This window comes from Pongo abelii, chromosome 11, assembly GCF_028885655.2.
Source record: "Pongo abelii isolate AG06213 chromosome 11, NHGRI_mPonAbe1-v2.0_pri, whole genome shotgun sequence".
Taxonomy (NCBI): domain Eukaryota; kingdom Metazoa; phylum Chordata; class Mammalia; order Primates; family Hominidae; genus Pongo; species Pongo abelii.
Genome location: NC_071996.2, coordinates 100419922 through 100441019, shown reverse-complemented (window position 1 = coordinate 100441019; position 21098 = coordinate 100419922). Strand labels below are relative to the sequence as shown.

At 41.6% G+C, this 21098-nt stretch overlaps 1 protein-coding gene across 2 annotated transcripts in view; it reads left to right on the top strand.

Moving 5' to 3' along the window:
• Positions 1-745: 745 nt before the first annotated feature.
• The window catches only part of SF3B1 (splicing factor 3b subunit 1), a 46020-nt gene continuing 25667 nt past the window's right edge, over positions 746-21098 (top strand). Inside the window, exons 1-5 of one of the 2 annotated variants that reach the window (XM_024243192.3) lie at positions 746-2160; positions 14847-15013; positions 17675-17779; positions 18270-18384; positions 20223-20302. In XM_024243192.3, coding sequence (XP_024098960.2) covers positions 1668-2160; positions 14847-15013; positions 17675-17779; positions 18270-18384; positions 20223-20302 — 960 coding nt within the window. In that variant the 5' untranslated portion in view covers positions 746-1667. The remainder of the gene's footprint in view (positions 2161-14846; positions 15014-17674; positions 17780-18269; positions 18385-20222; positions 20303-21098) is intronic. The other variant, XR_010136070.1, reaches the window with a different exon arrangement.

The following is a 21098-nucleotide window of genomic DNA, read 5'->3' as shown; positions in this document are numbered from 1 at the left end:
GAGGGCGGATCTTCCCCACCTTGCCCACTTGTCCTCACACGCTAATCTCTGGAAACACTCATACAGACACACCACAAAATAGCTTTACCAGGTTTCTAGGTATTCCTTAATCCAGTCAAGTTGACACTTAAAATTAACCATCACATCTTTTTTTTTTTTTTTTTTGAGACGGAGTCTCGCTCTGTTGCCCAGGCTGGAGTGCAGTGGTGCGATCTCCGCTCACAGCAACCTCCGCCTCCTGGGTTCAAGCGATTCTCTTGCCTCAGCCTCCTGAGTAGCTGGGATTATAGGCACATGCCACCATGCCCGGCTAAGTTTTGTGTTTTTACAAGAGATGGGGTTTCACCGTGTTGGTCAGGCTAGTTTTGAACTCCTGACCTCGTGATCCGCCTGCCTCAGCCTCCCAAAGTGCTGGGATTACAGGCATGAGCTACCACGCCTGGCCAAAAATTTTAATTTATCAAATTTATTCTTTTACTGATGCTAATAAAAATCTGTGGTGGCTCATGCCTGTAATCCCAGCACTTTGGGAGGCTGAGGCAGGAGGAGTGCTTGAGGCCAAGAGTTTGAGACCACCCTGGGGAATACAGTAAGATCTCATTCTACAAAAAATAAAAATTAGCTGGGTATGGTGGCCCATGTTGGTGGTACTAGCTACTCTGGAGACTGAGGCAGGAGAGTCTCTTGAATCTTAAAGTCGAAGTTAGGGTCAGCTGTGATCGCACCACTGCCCTCCAGCTTGGGCAACAAACCAAGACTCTGTGTCAACAAAACAGAAAAAAAATCGTTTGTGTCACCTGATCCGAAGAAGGGAGGGAGTCTGGTGAGAGGGAAAGAGGGAGCAAGGCTGCAGGTCAGGAGTCACCAGGGACAGGTTATCTAAGCTCTCAGTCCAGTGCCATTGTGCATATATCTTCCACCTACCCCTAGCCTCAGGAAAATGGCTCCTCACTTTACCCAAAGTAGATGGGGTCTTCCTGCAAGAGGAATACACCCATACCATTTCCCTCCCTTCAAACGACCATACTGACCCATGGTATGGTTAGTATTTGGGTTGCAGGTTTATCACATAGCGAGGTACTCCTTTCTTTGTGATGGCTCTAACCTTGATAACTACCTGTTTTCCTGGGCTGCTTTCGGGACCCATCTTTCTGAGCCTTTCTTTCTTTTTCATCGTCGAAGTCCAAGACCAGTGTGACAGTACAAGGTTATATAATAATTGATACCTAGGAAAACAGACTGCCGTATTCTGATCTATTAAAATTCCTGATTTAGGAATACCGTCTAGGATTTAAGAGAAACATCTAATGAATGTTAATAATGACGATAAGTGGTTTTCTAAGAACCCATGAAGTAAAAGGCTTTAAAAGGGTGACAAGATTCTCACTGTGCAACTCAGTAACGATTTGTGAGGCTCAACGAAATTCCTACCCAAATTATTTGCAATTATTAAACAGAAAGAATGAAAAATGACCTTGAATTACAGGGCGAAAGATAAGACTGTTAAGACTGTCTTCGTAACTAAGCACTGTAAAGACTGAGGCAGCTGCAAGGGAAAGTTTTCCTCGAGCTCTTCCGGTCAATTTTGGGAAAAGGGATTGAATGTCTGAGGTCTCTTCCAGCTCTGAAACCGCAGTGTTTCGTACAGTGTTCATTTTTTTTTTTTTATGGGAGGGGTCTCGGGGTCTTGCTCTGTCGCCCGGTCTGGAGGCTTGAGTACAGTGGCGCGACACGATTACGGCTCACGGCTGCCTCGAACTCCTGGGCTCAAGCGATGCTCCCGCCTCAGCCTCCAGAGTTGCTGGGACTCAGTGTCTGTTCTTAACTCCCCTCGTAGAATCCACTTTCCTCCAGGGCAAAGTTACTCACTTAAGGACCTTACGGCTCGGCTCGGGGATTTCCTGGGTCACCACGCAGGCGGCTTCAGGGCCCAACCGTGTCTCCTCCCCCACCCACAATGCACCTCGCGGTTCCCTCTAGGTGGCAGCTCTGTCACGTGTCACCCGACGGAGCGCGCTCCTGTTTCGCGCACGCGCAGAGTGCAGCCCCCCCCGCTATTTTTCTCCGTGGCGGCGGCGACGAGCGGAAGTTCTTGGGAGCGCCAGTTCCGTCTGTGTGTTCGAGTGGACAAAATGGCGAAGATCGCCAAGACTCACGAAGGTAAGCGGTCTTTCCTTACTTACGTGTTTTCTTCGTTGCTAGCCTAATAAAAGCCTTTCTTCCTAGGATTCTGCCTTTTCCTATGGTTTCTTTCGTAGGAGCCGAGCCCGCGTTTCGGGGCCAAGGGTCGTCTCTTCCGCGCCAGCGGCGCAGGCCACTGCCCCGCGTAATGGCGTCCTCCTCTTACACCTCCGACAGGCGCTTTGTTCAGTATTTGGGACCTGCTACTTCAGAGTAGCTTCTCTTCTCTGACCAGAGGGCCTCGTTTAAGCGGCTTCCTCAGTAGGAGTCGTGGGCAAGGGATCGGGGAAGCGGGCATGGGGAGAAAGTCTCACTCGCCTCTCGACACTGTCGTCCGCATAGTTTGTGCAGAAGAGGGTCAGAAAAGCACTGAAATACGGCAGCCGCTTTTCCAGCAGACTGAATCGAATTTGGTTAAACCGAGATTCCGTTACTCCTACCCTTGTGTGTCTTCAAGCGTCAGTTACTTGCTTATTTTACTTGCACGAAACGATTTGGGGATAAAATCTGGTAGTTGTTTTCCCTCCCTTAGTCACTTTTAGTATAATATTGATCTTTTTCTTTGGAGACTGGTTATTGGAGGAGCAGATGGAAGAGGAAAAGATAAATTACTTTCATTAATGGCCGAAGCTTTCAAGCTAGTTGATCGTTTTATGGAATACAGAGTGTGCAAATTAGGAAAACGTTGGGAATAGACTGGAGTTCATTAGGAAGTATCCAGAGATGACAGAAAATGGGATCACTTTTCAGAAAAGACGAGGCATGAGAAGTTGGAACTGCATTCTTTGATTTCTGACTTGGAATCCGAGATTTTCACTGAGAACGAGACTTCTAAGTCACTTTTGTTTCATATGTTCTTTCTGGGTATGTGGCTCGGTATTAGTCTGTGAGAGGTAACAGACTGAGGCCATCCAAAATTTTACAGTCTGATAGGGGAAACAGATGTGTATGTCCTCATTCTCTCATGAGGCCAAATGCATGCTTAAGTAGAAGAACAAGCAACATGTTCTGGGAACCTGGGTAACGGAATGATTATGCTTAGTGTTATTTCACTGAGGAGGTTACATGTCCCTGTTTTAAAAGGATCAGTCAGTTTTAAATCGGGAAGGACATCTGAGCCTGAGAACATCTTGTAACAAGGTATTGAATCGTGAAAGGTGTGTTTGAGTAGCAGTCCACTGTAGCAGGAACAGAGGGTGCAAAGAGAGAAGAAATAAATGAATCTGGAAAGGTTGGATTAGGACCAGAATGTGAATGGCTTTGAATAGTTGGGTCACCCAGAGGACCTGAAGTCCAGCTTTCTGCTATTTATCAAACATGCTAATGAATTGGCAATGACTTTAATATTAGTATACTATTTTAGGTATTTAGGATTTAAATGCTCTCTTAGTATTCTTAGGCCTAATTTAGACTATCTCAAATATAACCTTTGCAAATTAAATAGAAAATATAAAGATGTGCCGTTTTTGTTCATTCAGGAGGTTATTCATTTGGGGATATTGAAATTATAGCTTTGATACTTACTTATTGGTAACTTCAGTATAAGATGCCCTCAGACAGGAAAATCAAAATTCTGATCAGTTTTCCTGAATTTTTTAGAAACCCAGCTAAAAGCTTTGGTCTATTGCTATTCATTGGCCAAACTTGTTATTTTTGAGATTATTCTATCAATGTGAATTAAGTGATGCCATAAGAAAATAGCAGAACATTCAATACTTGAGCACTGTCTGTGCTCATCCCTATGGGATATGTCAGGGGATGATAAATGTTTAGTAGAAATACACATAATACTGACATAGCTTGTTGCTTCCTTCCTAATGGAACTCTGGTTCTTCATGGTCCATCACTGTTTTCTCTTGTTAAGCCGTTTTTGATAAACTGAAGCAGAATTAATGCTTTTTGGGGCAGCGCCGCTATAGCACTCAGTATAAATGTTATATTGCTTAGAATAGTCTATTGTGTTAAGATTTTCTCTTCTCCTTAGCTCCAAGATTGAGATAAACTGGTAACTATTTATTTATTTATTTTGCTGTCATATTCCTTTCAAACATTTCTTTTTTTATTTTTTATTTTTTTTTGAGATAGAGTCTTGTTCTGTTGCCCAGGCTGAAGTGCAGTGGTGCAATCTCGGCTCACAGCAACCTCTGCCTTTTAGGTTCAAGCGATTCTCCTGCTTCAGGCTCCCGAGTACTGGTATCACAGGCATATGCCACCACAGCCAACTAATTTTTGTATTTTTAGAGACAGGGTTTCGCCATGTTGGCCAGGCTGGTCTCAAAACTTCTGACCACAAGTGATCCTCCCACCTTGGCCTCCCAAAGTGCTGGGATTACTGGCATGAGCCACCATGCCTGAACCCTTTCAAACATTTCTATTAGGATCAGGCTTCACATCCTCTTTAACCAATTTGATTATATTTTACCCTGGCCAATGTGGCTTATGCTTTCCAGGATTGAAATATAAAAAGAACTGGAATTACTCAAATCAGATAATCTTTTAGATCTTTCCGCATATTAAATTATGTCAGGTGTATGGTTATGAATATGCATTATCTTGCCATCCAGCAGTTCTTCAGATACTGCTGACTTTGGCAAACAGGGAACACACATTCTTCTCTGTTTTGTAAGGGGAAAATGGTTTAACCAGAAATCCTGTATATCAGCTTGTTTTGCCACTAATCCTTTGAATTAGATTTTTTGGGACATCACAAAGCTGAAAAAGTTTTTTCCCTAATTCTTTGCTTGATAAATGGCTGGAATAGTTATAGTTTTGTTATTGTGTATCTTGCTGATATATATATTTTTTCCTGTGTTTATTTTTGAGACCGGGTCTTGCCCTGTTGCCCAGGTTGGAGTGCAGTGGCGTGATCATAGCTCACTTAACCTACAATTGCTGGGCTCAAGTGATCCTCCCATTTCAGCCTCCTGAGTAGCTACAACTACAGGCGTGTGCCACCATGCCTGGCTAATTTTTACAATTTTTTTTTAGAGATGGGATCTCGCTATGTTACCCAGGCTGATCTGGAACTCCTGGGCTCAAGCAGTCCTCCTGCCTTGGCCTCCCACCGTGCTAGGATTACAGGTGTGAGCCACGATGCCTGGCCTTGAAATTTTTTTTCAATAGAATTAATCATTTAGGAATCAATTTATCAGTATTGTTTGTAGTGTTCAGTAAAATGATTTATATTATAGTTAGTTGTCCTATTGGAGTTTTGTTTAATGAAAAAGTTGAGGGTTGGGATTCAGAATATACTTCCTGTTTTTCTGTGATGTCTTTTAGAAGTCTTGTATTTGGGAAATATTTGTTCACCAGTTACATCTGGCTGAAGGAGAGTAGATATCACTTAGGGACCAGACTGAAAGGTGTACATGAGACATTAACATCTGAGGGCAGTATCTCTGTAACATGTAATGAGCAGTGATTAGAACACTGAAAATAATCCAGACGAAAAATGAAAAATAAAAATCGAGGAAGAAGTGCTACAAGTTGGGTTTAGCAGGATCTAAGGCTTAGAAAGAAGAAAAGGGCTAGGCACGGTGTCTCACACCTATAATCCCAGCACTTTGGGAGGCTGAGGTGGGCAGATCACCCAAGGTCAGGAGTTCTAGACCAGCCTGGCCAACATGGCAAAACCCCCTCTCTACTAAAAGTACAAAAAAATTAACCGGGCATGGTGGCATGCGCCTGTGATCCCAGCTCCTCGGGAGGCTGAGGCAGGAGAATCGCTTGAACCCAGGAGGCGGAGGTTGCAGTGAGCTGAGATCATGCCACTGCACTCCAGCCTGGGCGACTGAGTGAAACTCTGTCTCAAAAAAAAAAGAAGAAGAAGAAAAGGCACAGGAGGGGAAATCAGAGGGACAGAATTGGTGGGGAGCAGTTAAATAGTTTTATCAGGTATGAATTGTTTTTCTAAAGAGTTTGATATGTAGGTCTGAGTTTTAAAATACAGGAGGCCAGGAGTTGCTGACGCATACAATCCCAGCATTTTGGGAAGTCAAGACAGGAGGATTGCTTGAGACTGCAAACATACAGAAAAGTAGAGCGGCTGGCACTGTACTCCAGCCTGGGCAACAGAGCAGGACTCTGTCTCAAAAAAACAAAACAACAGGCCGGGCACAGTGTGTGAAGACAGGTTTTAATAACACTAGGGTAGGCTGGGCACGGTGGCTTACGCCTGTAATCCCAGCACTTTGGGAGGCTGATGTGGATGGATCACCAGAGGTCAGGAGTTTGAGACCAGCTTGACCAACATGGTGAAACCCCGTCTCTACTAAAAATACAAAAATTAGCTGGGCTTGGTGGTGCGTGCCTGTAATCCCACCTGCTTGGGAGGCTCAGGCAGGAGAATCTCTTGAACCAGGAGGTGGAGGTTGCAGTGAGCTGAGATCGTGCCACTGCACTTCAGCCAGGGCAACAGAGTGAGACTTCGTCTCAAAACAAAATAACAAAACGAAAAAGTACCGTGAGTAGTAAAATGAACCCCTCATATACTTATCACCTAGCTTCAACAGTTACAAGCTTAGGCCAACTTTGTTTAATTTGTACACTGGTCCCTTCTACTCTTCCCATTATTTTGAAGCAGATCTTAGACATACCACTTTATCCATAAATATTTCAGTGTGTATTTCTATGTAAGGACTTAAAAAGATAATACCATGATTACACCTAAAATTAAAATAATAAAATATCTAGTCAGTGTTCTGTTTTACCTATTCTTTTAAACTTTGTTTTTCAGTTTCAGTCAGGCTTCCAAGAAAACTGATAACATTTTGATTGGTTGGTTTCTCTTATATCTTTTTCATTTCACAGTACATTGTGATTGAATGATTTATCTCTTAAATCTTTTTCAGTTCATAGGTTCCTCTTGTCTCTTTCTTTTTCCTTGCACTTCATTTGTTGCAGAACCTTTGTCCTGTGGTTTCCCACAGTCTGGAGGAATTGGGGAAAGTGGCTGTCAAAACTGGATCCCGCCTTCCCATTACTGCTGCAATTAAGATGTTAGGGGGCCCACAAGCAATGGAAGCACCCAGAAAATTATTGGCTCTAAGTATGAGCATAGTTCTGAAATCATACTTCAGGTTTAGGTTGTGCTAGTCATGGGAAGGAAATTTTTTTTTTTTTTTTTTTTTTGAGACAGAGTCTTGCTCTGTTGTCCAGGCTGGAGCGCAATGGCATGATCTCAACTCACTGCAACCTTTGCCCCCCGGGTTCAAGTGATTCTCTTGCCTCAGCCTCCTGAGTAGGTGGGACTACAGGCACCTGATACCATGCTCAGCTGATTTTTGTATTTTTAGTAGAGACAGTGTTTCGCCATGTTGGCCAGGCTGATCTTGAACTCCTCACCTCAGGTGGTTCACCCACCTCAGTCTACCAAAGTGCTGGGATTGTAGGCGTGAGCTACCATGCCCGGCCAGGAAGGAAATCTTTTTTTTTCTTCATTTTTTTTTTTTCTTTTTGAGACGGAGTCTCACTCTGTCGACCAGACTGGAGTGCAGTGGCACGATCTTGGCTCATGCAAGCTCCTCCTCCCGGGTTCATGCCATTCTCCTGCCTATGCCTCCTGAGTAGCTGGGACTACAGGTGCCAGCCACCATGCCTGGCTAATTTTTTTGTATTTTTAATAGAGACGGGGTTTCACCGTGTTAGCCAGGATGGTCTCGAGCTCCTGACCTTGTGATCCGCCTGCCTTGGCCTCCCAAAGTCCTGGGATTACAGGCGTGAGCCATCGCGCCTGGCCCTGGGAAGGAAATCTTAAAAAGGATTTGCACATTCTGGTTCTCCCCCCACCGTAATTTTAGTGGCAATAAATATACTCTTCAGTTTTCTTTTCTTTCTTTCTTTTTTTTTGAGACGGAGTTTCGCTCTTGTTGCCCAGGCTGGAGTGCAATGGCGTGATCTTGGCTCACTGCAAGCTCTGCCTCCTGGGTTCAAGCGATTCTCCTGCCTCAGCCTCTGGAGTAGCTGGAATTATAGGCATGCGCCACCACGCCCGGCTAATTTTGTATTTTTAGTAGAGATGGGGTTTCTCCATGTTGGTCAGGCTGGTCTTGAACTCCCGACCTCAGGTGATCTGCCTGCTTCGGCTTCCCGAAGTGCTGGGATTGCAGGCATGAGCCACCATGCCCGGCCTACCCTTCATTTTTCTAACAAGCCTAACTGCTACCTGTTTTGTATGACACACAGTTATACACATATATTGAAAATAAGATGACCAATTTAAGAAAAACCTTATTCTTGGCAATATACCATCAAGGCTTTTCCTTTAGCATGGCTCTTTGGTAAATACAAGTCTGATATACACTTCACTAAGTGCTTTGATCTCTTGTCTAAGACATTTTTAAAAACTACAGTTGGATATGACAACTCAGGATTTTAAGGACTACCTGTAACTTCAGTTTTAGGATACTAAATATACCGTCAAGATAGGGAATCACTTCTTTTTAAGATTTCAGAATCAATAGCCAAGAGTCCTAGCATATATCCCTACCCTACCCCCAGTGAGTGGGTTTTACTAAAGATGGAGGTAGGGGAGAGGTTGAGGCAGGGAACAGAAATGTGGCTTTCCTCTAGAAAATCAGGTAGTTTAGGTAATCCATATCACCTATTTCTACCCCGTACTCCTTTTTCTGCTACTACATAATTGGAATTTTACTAACCTCACTTGTCCCAGCTTCTCTTTATCTTACTTGTTCCCTTAATCTCTATCCTCCATTTCATCTCTCAGAATTCTTCTTTTTCTGTTACACATTCTGCTCTCCTCTGCTCTTAAACTTGCAGAAGTAAACCCATCAAAAAGGCTTTCTAAGTTTCTTATAAAGGTAAACACTTATTTACTATAGGATCCAGCAATCCCATTCGTAGGTATAGATGTTTACCCTAGTGTTTTTTTGTTTTTGTTTTTGAGACAGAGTCTCGCTCTGTTCAGGCTGGAGTGCAGTCGCACAATCTCGGCTCACTGCAAGCTCCGCCTCCTGGGTTCAAGCGATACTTCTGCCTCAACCTCCCGAGTAGCTGGGACTACAGACGCGTGCCATCACACCCAGCTAATTTTTGTATTTTTAGTAGGGATGGGGTTTCACCATATTGGCCAGACTGGTCTCGAACTCCTGACCTCAGGTGATCCATCCACATCGGCCTCCCAGAGTGCTGGGATTACAGGCGTGAGCCACCGTGCCCGGCCTACCCTAGTGTTATTAAAACCTGTCTTCACACAAAAACCTCTAAACAAATGTTTACAGTAGCCTTACTTGTAATTACTGCAAACAGCTCGATGTACTTCAACTAGAGACAGGATAAACACACTGTAGTACAGTGGAATACTACCCAGTAATAAAAAGGCAGAAACTATTGATATGCACAACAGTGTGGAAATTGGAATATTTAAGGGTTTAAATGTGTTAAAGAGTGCCAGCTTTTGGCAGTTTTGTGTGGCCAATAGGAGGTCCTAGTTTCTTCTTGCTTAGTCACTAGCAGACAGTATCCCTTTTTTCTTTGTCTTCACATCTGAATGTATTGAACTGTGAGTCCAAATTGGGAAGGGATTAGGCTGGAACAGGATTTGTTCATGTTGGTCATAATTGAAGTTGGAAGAGATTATTAGCATAGACGTTTCTTTGCCTCAAGTCTTCATTGTTTTTGACCTCTGGTTACTCATTTTGGTATGTTCTCTCATTTTTTATTTTCATAGTTGCCAACCGCCCCCCCCCCTTTTTTTTTGAGGTGGAGTTTCACTGTGTTGTCCAGGCTGGAGTGCAGTGGCGTGATCTTGGCTCACTGCAACCTCTGCCTCCCGGACTCAAGTGATTCTCTTGTTGCCCAGGCCAGAGTGCAGTGCTGTGATCTCGGCTCACTGCAACCTCCACCTCCCAGGTTCAAGCGATTCTCATGCCTCAGCCTTCTGAGTAGCTGGGATTACAGGCGTGCCACCACCATGCCTGGCTAATTTTTGTATTTTTAGTGAAGACAGGGTTTCACCATGTTGGCCAGGCTGGCTTTGAACTCCTGATCTCAAGTGATTCAACTGCCTTGACTTCTCAAAGTGCTGGGATTACAGGTGTCAGCCACTGTGCTCAGCCAGTTGCCAAGCAGTTTTATGCATTGATCATTTGTTGTCAGAAATGATCTATTTGCACATTTTTAGTCAGTTTATATTTAAGAAATTATAGGAATACTTACACACCAGGCTGTAACTTAGTGTTGGCTTTGAAAATACGGAGTTAGAGACAACATTGTCATTCCCAGAGATACAAAATTTGAAGTGGAATTTTACAAACCTTGGCTGGCATGGATAGGGGAGAGAAAAATTTGGAAAATTACTTTTAATTACTTCTACAGGTTACCTATTTATTTATTTACTTATTTAGAGACAAGGCCTGGCTCTAACACCCAGGCTAGAGTGCAGTGGTGTGATCTCAGCTCACTGCAACCCCTGCCTCCTGGGCTCAAGCCATCCTCTGACCTCAGCCTCCTGAGTATCTGGGACTACAGGTGTGCACCTGTAGTGACTAATTTTTGTATTTTTGTCTAATTTTTGTAGAGACAGGGTTTCGTCATATTGCTTAGGCTGGCCTTGAACTTGTGAACTCAAGTGATCTGCCTGCGTGGGCATCCCAAAGTGCCCAGCCTTATTACCTTTTTATTAATTAATTAATCTATTTATTTATTTGAGATGGAGTCTTGCTCTGTCGCCTAGGTTGGAGTGCAGTGGTACGATCTCGGCTCACTGCATCCTCTCCCTCTGGGGTTCAAGCAGTTCTCTGACTCAGCCTCCCAAGTAGCTGGGATTCCAGGCACCCGCCACCATGCCTGGCTAATTTTTATATTTTTAGTAGAGACGGGGTTTCACCATCTTGGCCAGGCTGGTCCTGAACTCCTGACCTCGTGATCCACCCGCCTCGGCCTCCCAAAGTGCTGGGATTACAGGCGTGAGCCACCATGCCTGGCCCAGATTACCTTTTATGAAATATTTTAACATACAGAAGAGAATAGGACAAAATATAATGAACACTAACCCACTGCTCAGCTTTATCAGTTCTTCATTTTCTGCCGTATTTTTTCCCACCTTTTTATTTATTTATTTTGAAAATGAAACCTCAGATACAAAGTTACCTTATTTATGAATGTCATGGTAATAATTTGTTTGCTCATAAATATTTGGGTGTATTATGTTTGGTATTTTGGCACATAGTTTATTAAGAAATTTCTGAGTTTTTAGTTCTCTGAATTGCATAATAAGCTGCTGAGTTTTATGGAATCTGATATCTTAATTTTATGGATCGCATGGTGTATGTGTAAATGTGCTGCAGTTTGCAGTGTGTTAACAAAGCCCATTAGCTTTTTGGACTTTATATCCAGTTTCCAGCAGACAGAAAACAATACCTCATTTGCATATAAACATTTAATTGTACTGCCTATAAGAAGTTCAGTAATAAACTCCCCTTAGGATTAATTAACTACAAACAGCTGCATAGCCCCAGGAGATTTTGGGCTGGGTAATTTTACTAAATTTTAATAAGAACCTAGTCATGATTTACACAGATTTCATACCAACACTATTTAAGTATTTTATGAACCTTTGTAATTGGAAAACTCTGATGCTAATCAGCAGGTACATAAAATCAATAGGTAAAATTCAGTAGCTGAAATTAGTTCCTGAATAAGTGTTATCCAAATGAGGAACTAGTTGCTGAAACTTTAGGTTGGAAAAGTTCTTTAGACGGAAAATAAGAGAGATGCTTGATAAGGGGGAAAAAGCAAGTTGCACAATATGTGTAGTGTGCAGTTTTTATAAAACAGCACCCCTTTCCTATTTTTTAGTTGTGTATGAGGTAGAGAAAAGTATAAAATGATGCTCTAAATTGGAAAATTTGGTAGGGGGTGGGCTGGGGTTGGAAATGGGAGAGATGAAGGGCCAGGTAAAATAGTTTCCTAGGGTGTTTGTTAATGATGCAGAATCCTGGGCTCAGCCTGAGTTGGAGGTTCGGAGTTAATGTATCCAGGACCTAGGATTCCACCTTTGTAACAGATGCACCAGGTCATTTCTTTGTAGGTGGTCCTTAGACTAATGCTGTAGAGGAGATTGCAGACTGTTTGTCCTGATTCACCCATTTGTTTCTTACCTAAATCCTTGTGGAAGTAGCATTTGTGGTTCTTTAACAAAAACCTGTTTAGGTAAAAGTGATAAATGCACCTGTGGTTTAAAAAAAAAGCCTGAAGCTGGGCGTGGTGGTGGGCATCTGTAATCCCAACTATTTGGGAGGCTGAGGCAGGAGAATGGCTTGAACTTGGGAGGCGGAGGTTGGCAGTGAGCCGAGATCGAGCCACTGCACTCCAGCCTGGGCAACAAGAGCAAAACTCCGCCTCAAAAAAAGAAAAAAAAAGAAAATGCCCAAAGGGGGTGGGAGTGGGGCAAATGTAGATTAAATTTTTCAAAATATAAAACTACAAACAGAAATAAAAGTAGAGATCATAGTAAAAAGAACCACCCTGCTCGTGTGAGGATATTTCTGGCTGCCTGGGCTGCTGTAATGGTTTGGGGACAAAGTAACATCTGTGCACATGTAGTGGTGCTGTGTAACACAACACACTATAATAATTTTGAGATCCGATCACAAATGGGGCTGCTAAATTCAGCATTAAAACTATTCTATCATTTTGAGTTTCTTTCTTTCTGTTTCTTTGTTTCTGAGACAGTCTCTCTCTCATCCAGACTGGAGTGCAGTGGCAGCAATCGTGGCTCACTGCAGCCTTGACCTCCGGGGCTCAAACAGTCCTCCCACCTCAGCCCCCTAAGTGGCAGGGGACTATAGGTTTGCCAGCATACCTGGCTATTAGTATTTTTTGTAGAGATAGGGTTTTGCCATGTCGCCCAGGCTGGTTTTGAACTCCTGGGCTCAAGTGATCCGCCCACCTCAGCCTTCCAAAGTGTTTGGATGACATGCGTGAGTTACCGTGTCTTGCCTCCAGTTTCTGAGACCTGCTCCTGTTCCTTTCTTACGTGGAAATGTGACCCAGCTGTGCCTTAGACTAGATAAGGACATTTTGTTATCCTGCACATCTATCTTGAGGAACTATAGAGGGCTTTCTCCCTTAGCTGGGGGGTGGGAGGTTTTGCAAATACAGGATGCTATTTGAATCTTTATCTTTTGATTCATGCAGCTAGCAATTGAGCTTTTTTATTTTTTATTTTTATTTATTTATTTATCTATTTATTTTTTGAGACGGAGTTTTGCTTTTGTCGCCCAGGCTGGAGTGCAATGGCGTGATCTCGGCTTACTGCAACCTCCGCCTTCCGGGTTCAAGCGATTCTCCTGCCTCAGCCTCCCGAGTAGCTGGGATTACAGGCGCCTGCCACCATGCCCGGCTAATTTTTGTATTTTTAGTAGAGATGGGGTTTTACCACATTGGCCAGGCTGGTCTTGAACTCCTGACCTCAGGTGATCTGCCTGCCTCGGCCTCCTGAAGTGCTGGGATTGCAGGTGTGAGCCACTGCGCCTGGCCTAATTTTTATTTATATATTTATTTATTTATTTGAGATGAGTTTTGCTCTTTGCCCAGGCTAAAGTGCAGTGGCATGTGATCTCGGCTCACTGCAACCTTGGCCTCCTGGGTTCAAGCACTTCTCCTGCCTCAGCCTCCTGAGTAGCTGGGACTACAGGCGTGCGCCATTACACCTGGCTAACTTTGTATTTTTACTAGAGAGGAGGTTTCACCATCTTGGCCAGGCTGGTCTCGAACGCCTGACTTCAGGTGATCCGTCTGCCTTGGCCTCCCAAAGTGCTGGGATTATAGGCGTGGACTACCACGCCCAGCTAGCAAGTAAGCTTTTTAAAAGTGCCTGGTGTCAAAGGGCTTAATTCAGCATGGGCTGGCAAGAATTTAAACAGCTATTTGTCAGGCCATAGAAATCTTTTGCAATCGAAACTATTTCTTTATACATCTATGTATTATTTAGATTATTAAAACAAAACATTACTTTGCAAAATTAACCTGGTGTCAGGAAAGACTACAAAATGGAAGACTAGTCTGTATTTAAAGAAGAGCAAAGAGAGTGACAACTAAATGGAGTATATGGTGCTTGATTGGATCATGGGTTAAAAAAGAACATCTATAAAGGCTGTTACTAGGGCAACTGGGGAAATTTGAAGCTGGGTTATATGTTAGATGATATTTTGTCACGGTTTTTTTTTTTTTTTTTTGAGAGATAGAGTCTTGCTCTGTCACCCAGGTTAGAGTGCAGTGGTGTGATCTCGGCTCACTGCAACCTCTGCCTCCTGGGTTAAAGTGATTCTCCTGCCTCAGCTTCCCAAATACCTGGGACTACAGGTGCATGCCCCCATGCCCACCTACTTTTTGTATTTTTTAGTAGAGCCGGGCTTTTGCTATATGTTGGCCAGGCTGGTCTCGAACTCCTGACCTCAAGTGATCCACCCACCTCGTCCTCCCAAAGTGTTGGGATTATAGGCGTGAGCCACGCGCCCAGCCTATCATGGTTTAATTTCTAGAGCATGCTTACTGTTGTGATTACTGGTCTCTTATATGGTGCAATTATTGTACATTTTCTGTATTTAAGAGAGTATTTTGATAATTACCTGGTAAAGAAATGCATTGTGTTGGGAGTTCTTTTGGAAAGTGAAATTAAGAAAGTCTGTATTATCTTTTTATAGATATTGAAGCACAGATTCGAGAAATTCAAGGCAAGAAGGCAGCTCTTGATGAAGCTCAAGGAGTGGGCCTCGATTCTACAGGTTATTATGACCAGGAAATTTATGGTGGAAGTGACAGCAGATTTGCTGGATATGTGACATCAATTGCTGCAACTGAACTTGAAGATGTAAGTTACAAATTATGTACAAGAGTCAGTTATTTTTTTGATAGAGCAAGAAATATGAATAACTTTTGTTTCAGCCATCTGGTTTAATCTGGAGAAACATTTTTGGGATCTTTTAGAGGATAAAACTACTGGAGGTATCCTCTCTAAGGTTCAGAAACTTCACTGGAAATGCTTTGTTCTGAGAATTTATGGTAAAGACTAGTTTGTTTATCCAGTGAAGTACCTGCCAGCCATTAACGTTATAAAGTAAAGAGTAAAGTAAATCCCTACTGTTACTTATCAGCTCTATCTAGAGTAGCCTGTGTGAGAAGTGACTTAATTGTAAATAGCCATTTGTCCTTGTGATTTGATTACTGACTTGTACTTGATACTGTTTTTCTCCTGTTGGTATCTTAATGTGAATGGATTTTCTTTTCTTGTTTTTTTTTTTTTGAGACAGTCTCGCCCTATCATCCAGGCTTGAGTGCAGTGGACTGCAACCTCTGCCTCCTGGGTTCAAGTGATTCTCCTGCCTCAGCCTCCCAAGTAGCTGGGATTACAGGCGCCTGCTACCATGCCTGGCTAATTTTTGTATTTTTAGTAGAGATGGGGTTTCGCCATGTTGGCCAGGCTGGTCTTGAACTCATGCCTTCAGGTGATCCATCTGCCTTGACCTCCCAAAGTGCTGCAGTTACAGGCTTGAGCCACTGCGCCCGGCCTAGAATTTTTCTTAGTACTGATATTCATGAGCTTTTCATGTCTGTTTGAATTCCTATGGAGGAGGACTGCCTTTCATTTTGAAATCTGTTCCCTCAAAGCATTTTTTATGTATTCCAGGTAGCTTATATTTTATCAGACCATTCCAAACTCCAAATTTGGTGATTCAGTTACAGATAAACTTTATTTTGTGTATATAGATTATCAAACTGTTTTTTTTTTTTCGTCTCACTCTGTTGCCCAGGCTGGAATGCAGTCTCGGCTTACTGCATGCTCTGCTTCCAGGGTTCATAGCATTCTCTGCCTCAGCCTCCCAAGTAGCTGGGACTACAGATGCCTGCCACCATGTCCGGCTAATTTTTTGTATTTTTAGTAGAGATGGGGTTTCACCATGTTAGCCAGGATGGTCTCGATCTCCTGAGCTTGTGATCCACCTGCCTCGGCCTTCCAGAGTGCTGGCATTACAGGCGTGAGCCACCGCGCCCGGTTATTTTTTATTTTTTTAAATTTTTGGATAGGTGATGTATATATTTTTTTTTTTATTATTATGCTTTAAATTCTAGGGTACATGTGCACAACGTGCAGGTTACGTATATATACATGTGCCATATTGGTGTGCTGCACCCATTAACTTGTCATTTATGTTAGGTGTATCTCCTAATGCTATCCCTCCCCCCTCCCCCTACCCCATGACAGGCCCCGGTGTGTGATGTTCCCCATCCTGTGTCCAGGTGTTCTCATTGTTCAGTTCCCACCTATGAGTGAGAACATGCGGTGCCAAACTGGTTATTTTTAAGAAATTCAAGTCACATTTTACTTTATAGTTGGCTCTCTTCCTCTTTTTTTTCTTGAGAGAAATTTAAAAGTCCCAAAAGGTGAAATTTCTAGAAGCCAGTCATGGACTAGTTAGCGCTTTATTTGGGGGTCTCATACCCTAATTGTAAAAGAAAGTGATAGCTATATGTTTCAGAAGCTGAGGGGGAAATTGTCACTTTATCTTTAAATAAAATAAGTGAGGTGTTAAGATCTGGAGAATTACCCCGTGTTGCACTTTTTATTTCTTATTTATTTTTATTACAATAGAGAAGAGATCTCACTATGTATGTGGTTTTGTTTTTTGGAGACAAAGTCTTGCTGTGTTGCCCAGACTGAAGGCAGTGGCCAGATCATGCCTCACTGCAGCCTTTGCCTCCCGAGTTCAAGCAATTTTCCCACCTCAGCCTCCTGAGTAGCTGGGACTACATATGCACACCACCACACCTGGCTAATTTTTGTATTTTTTTGGTAGAGACAGAGTTTCACCATGTTGCCCAGTCTGGTCTTGAACTCCTGGGCCCAATTAGTCCCTCTCCTCGGCCTCCCAAAGTGTTGGGATTATAGATGTGAGCCACCTTGCCCAGCCGGGTCTCTGTTGCCTAGGCTAGTCTCAAAACTCCTACACTCAAGCCATTCTCCCACCTTGGCCTCCCAAACAGTTGTACTTTTTATACTAGAAAAGTAGCAGTATAACATTGTTCTGTTTAAACATACTACTAGGGGCAAATACATTTAAAATTAAATATTTGTTTCTATGGTTGTTAAATTGTGTTAAAAAACATGAGTTAGAAAAAGAAAGTAGAAAGTTCTAAAATAAGCTGTAGTTATCAAATTGAAAAAACATTTTGTCTTCTGTGAAAAAATTAAATGCACAGGTTTTTCTAGTCCATACCTACTTTATCTTAATTGACGTCTATAGAAAATATTCCTTGCTTAATCATATTAAAAGTAAAGATAACTTTACTGAATTGAATTTAATAGGTTTTTGAAGTGAAAGAAGACCAATTGTGTTTCTAAGTTTTATGAAGGAGGTCTTAGACATCACACTGTCAATAGATCTTTTGATTTCATGTTGAATCTTTGCATATTCTTTCTAATTTTTAAGTTCTAACATTTTGTTTGTGGCTTTTTGGGGGGTTTTCATTGCAGGATGACGATGACTATTCATCATCTACGAGTTTGCTTGGTCAGAAGAAGCCAGGATATCATGCCCCTGTGGCATTGCTTAATGATATACCACAGTCAACAGAACAGGTGACCTTTTATTTTAAAAGCATAGTTTATTCAGCTAAAGAAAAGTGAATGTCTGAGTTCCCATAGAAACCCATAAATTTTAGGATGCTTTAAGGATAATTATAAATAATAACTTATTTTGTAAAGGTGTAATCTTTTTTTTTTTTTTTTGACACAAGGTCTTGTTGTCTTGCTCAGGCTGGTCCCAAACTCCTGGGCTCAAGCATTCCTCCTGTCTCAACCTCCCAAGTAGTTGAGATTATACACACAGGCCATCATGCCTGGCTGTAATCATTTAATGAAGCATTGAACTATGGAAATGTGGATATGTATATTACCTTGTTTCCGTGTGCCTTATTTTTTTATATTAACATTTATCTGTGAAATGGTACAGAATATTAGTAGGCGTGTATTAAACGTTTGTGCTTTACAGTGTTCTGATTTTTGTTTATGATATTCTGCTTTGTTATTTTAATAAAGTGGATATTAAGTGAGACATACCTCTTTTCAGTATGATCCATTTGCTGAGCACCGACCTCCAAAGATTGCAGACCGGGAAGATGAATACAAAAAGCATAGGCGGACCATGATAATTTCCCCAGAGCGTCTTGATCCTTTTGCAGATGGTAATTCTTTCCCACTTTTCTATAAGTATTCAGAAATTTATTTGTATTAAGTTGTCTTTAGCCCTTTGATTTTTTTTGGCATGCTTCTGAATTTGCTTTTCTTTTTAAAAATCCCCCTTACTATAGATTTGTATAGATGTGGTTGAAGTCACAGATGCCATATTCTTCATCTTTATAATGCAAGTTTTCTTTCCAGGTAGAAGGACAAGAAAAAAATGAGCCAATGCCATAGAAACGCAAAGGGTTAAAGGTTTTACTTTTACTTTTGTTTTGGGTACGCTTTCTATACTTGGAACAAATGTATTTTTCTGCTCAAAATACTTTCAAATTATTGAAAGTTTTCATTCCAAATCCTAGATTTTTAGGATTGTTACCCTTGAGAAACTGTTTCTCACACTAGAGCTCCCCCCATAGTGCTCTAAATATAGCTTAGTAAAGGCACCTACTTTGCTCTAAGCATACTTAAAGTTAAAACAAAAGTATTTATACAAAGAGTTTGATATTTTTAATAGTTGGAGTCTGTTTTGCTAATTTTAGTGTGCAAGTCAGCACAAGGGGCATAGTGAGCCTGATGGAAGCTTTCCTCAGGTGAGTGAGTTTCAAAATCAAAATTAGGTGCCTGTTTCTTAAAATTAGATTCTGCTGCAGGTTTACATACTAGACTTTCAGCCTGCATGAATTAGTAGGGATATTCTTTTTTTACTTGCATAATTGTAATTGATTTAAACATGTATGCCAGAATTCACAGGCCCATACTAACTGTCCTTAATTTCTTTCCTACAGCAGTACTGCTATATGCCAGTCCTGTCTGCATTCTTAAGGGTGCAGTTCAACACATCCTCTCTAGATTATGGTGAAAAAGTATTCCAAAGGAAGTCTTATCAGAGCTAGTGTCAGAAAGAATGACACTACCAATTGGGCATGATCTTCAGCATAGGAAATGTCTTAGAATTTTATTATTTTTTCCTAAATTGTGATGCTATACTACTTGTATAGCTAGTTACCACATTTCTAAAGCATAGTGTGCCTCTGTGAATCTTGTTATATACTGTTTGGGCTTCTGTAAGATATTTTGAAGTTTGAAAAGCAAATACTGAAACTTTAACCAAGAGACTGACACATCTCTTTGTACACCACGTTGCTTCTGTGTGCATCATAATAACTGGTAGAAGTAATATATTTAAAGTAATATGTTTCCAGTTTTAATTTATGCTTTCTAAGAAATACAAATATGTTTTCTGGGTCAACAAAACTTAAAGCATGAAGCCCTTTTTAGTAACGTGACATCAGAATAAGATTATAGGTATATTTTTAAAATCAGATTTTCTAAACTACAATTGTTTTAGAACACTGTATGAAGAACTTATCTAGTCATAGTTATTTGTAGTCAGGATTTTAACAGCTTGCAACAGGTAATGTTTTGAATATAAATATCTTTCCAAAGTGTTACTAATGGTAAAGAGATAATTTTCTAGGCTTCTATTCTGCTGCTTGAAGTCAGAACTGCTGATGGAGACAAAGGCACGAAAGTGTACGTATTCCGGATTAGCAACCCAGGAACCCATCACTTCTGAAGACTCTAAACTGTGCTGTCATTTTGTTTTTATATGCATTAAAATATTTGTTTTAAACTGCTGTAGATGTTTGTGTTCAAACAGGTTAAATTGATCAGCAAACTCAATAAAAAGTAAGATGTATAATTATTAAAGTTTTCCATCAAAAAATAATTTAAATGATTATGGAATAACATAATATTTAGAGCAGGGCAGATAAATCAGTTGAACCTGATTATTTTTTATTTATTGTACTCTTTTTCCTGTTGCTGTTCTTTTCTGCAGGAGGGAAGACCCCTGATCCTAAAATGAATGCTAGGACTTACATGGATGTAATGCGAGAACAACACTTGACTAAAGAAGAAGTATGTAAACCTGTTTCCTGTTTTAATGGTTGTGAAAGAATGTAAATACAGTTGTGATTGAGAGGCTGATAGGTTTCTTTTTTGCTATTTGCTGCACAAATATTTTAATAGTATTAATAAAAATTAACTGAGAAAGAATCTTACCCCCAAATTATACCACCTTCCAAGTAAAACTTTTCATTTCTATATCCTTTTCTAGTCCTGGGCCCCTTGGCTGTATATGTATGTATGTATGTGTCTCACAAGGGGTTTTTTTTTTTTGACACAGAGTCTCACTCTGTCATCCAGGCTAGAGTGCAGTGGCGTGATCTCGTCTCACTGCAATCTCTGCTTCCCAGGTTCAAGTTACCCTCCCACTTCAGCCTCCTGAGTAGCTGGGAACACAAGCGTGTGTCACCATGCCTAGCTAATTTTTGTATTTTTAGTAGAGATGGGGTTTCACCATGTTGGCCAGGCTGGTCTCGAACTCCTGACCTCAGGTGATCTGCCTGTCTCGGCCTCCCAAAGTGCTGGGATTACAGGTGTGAGCCACTGTGCCTGGCCATTACAGGGGTGGTTTCTGTGCGGAGAAGGTTGATGGTGTGTATCTGAACCCAGTATGTTAGGGAAAAGTCAAAGAGTTCAGTGTGAGATTCTGTAAGTTTCAGTTTGGATGTAAGTGGAGAATTTTGAATAATTCCTTTTGGCCTACAGAGATTATGCCATTTTGTCTAATAACTGCTTACTTTTTGTTTGTTTGTTTTGAGCGGAGTCTTGCTTTGTTGCCCAGGCTGAAGTGCAGTGGTGTGATTTCAGC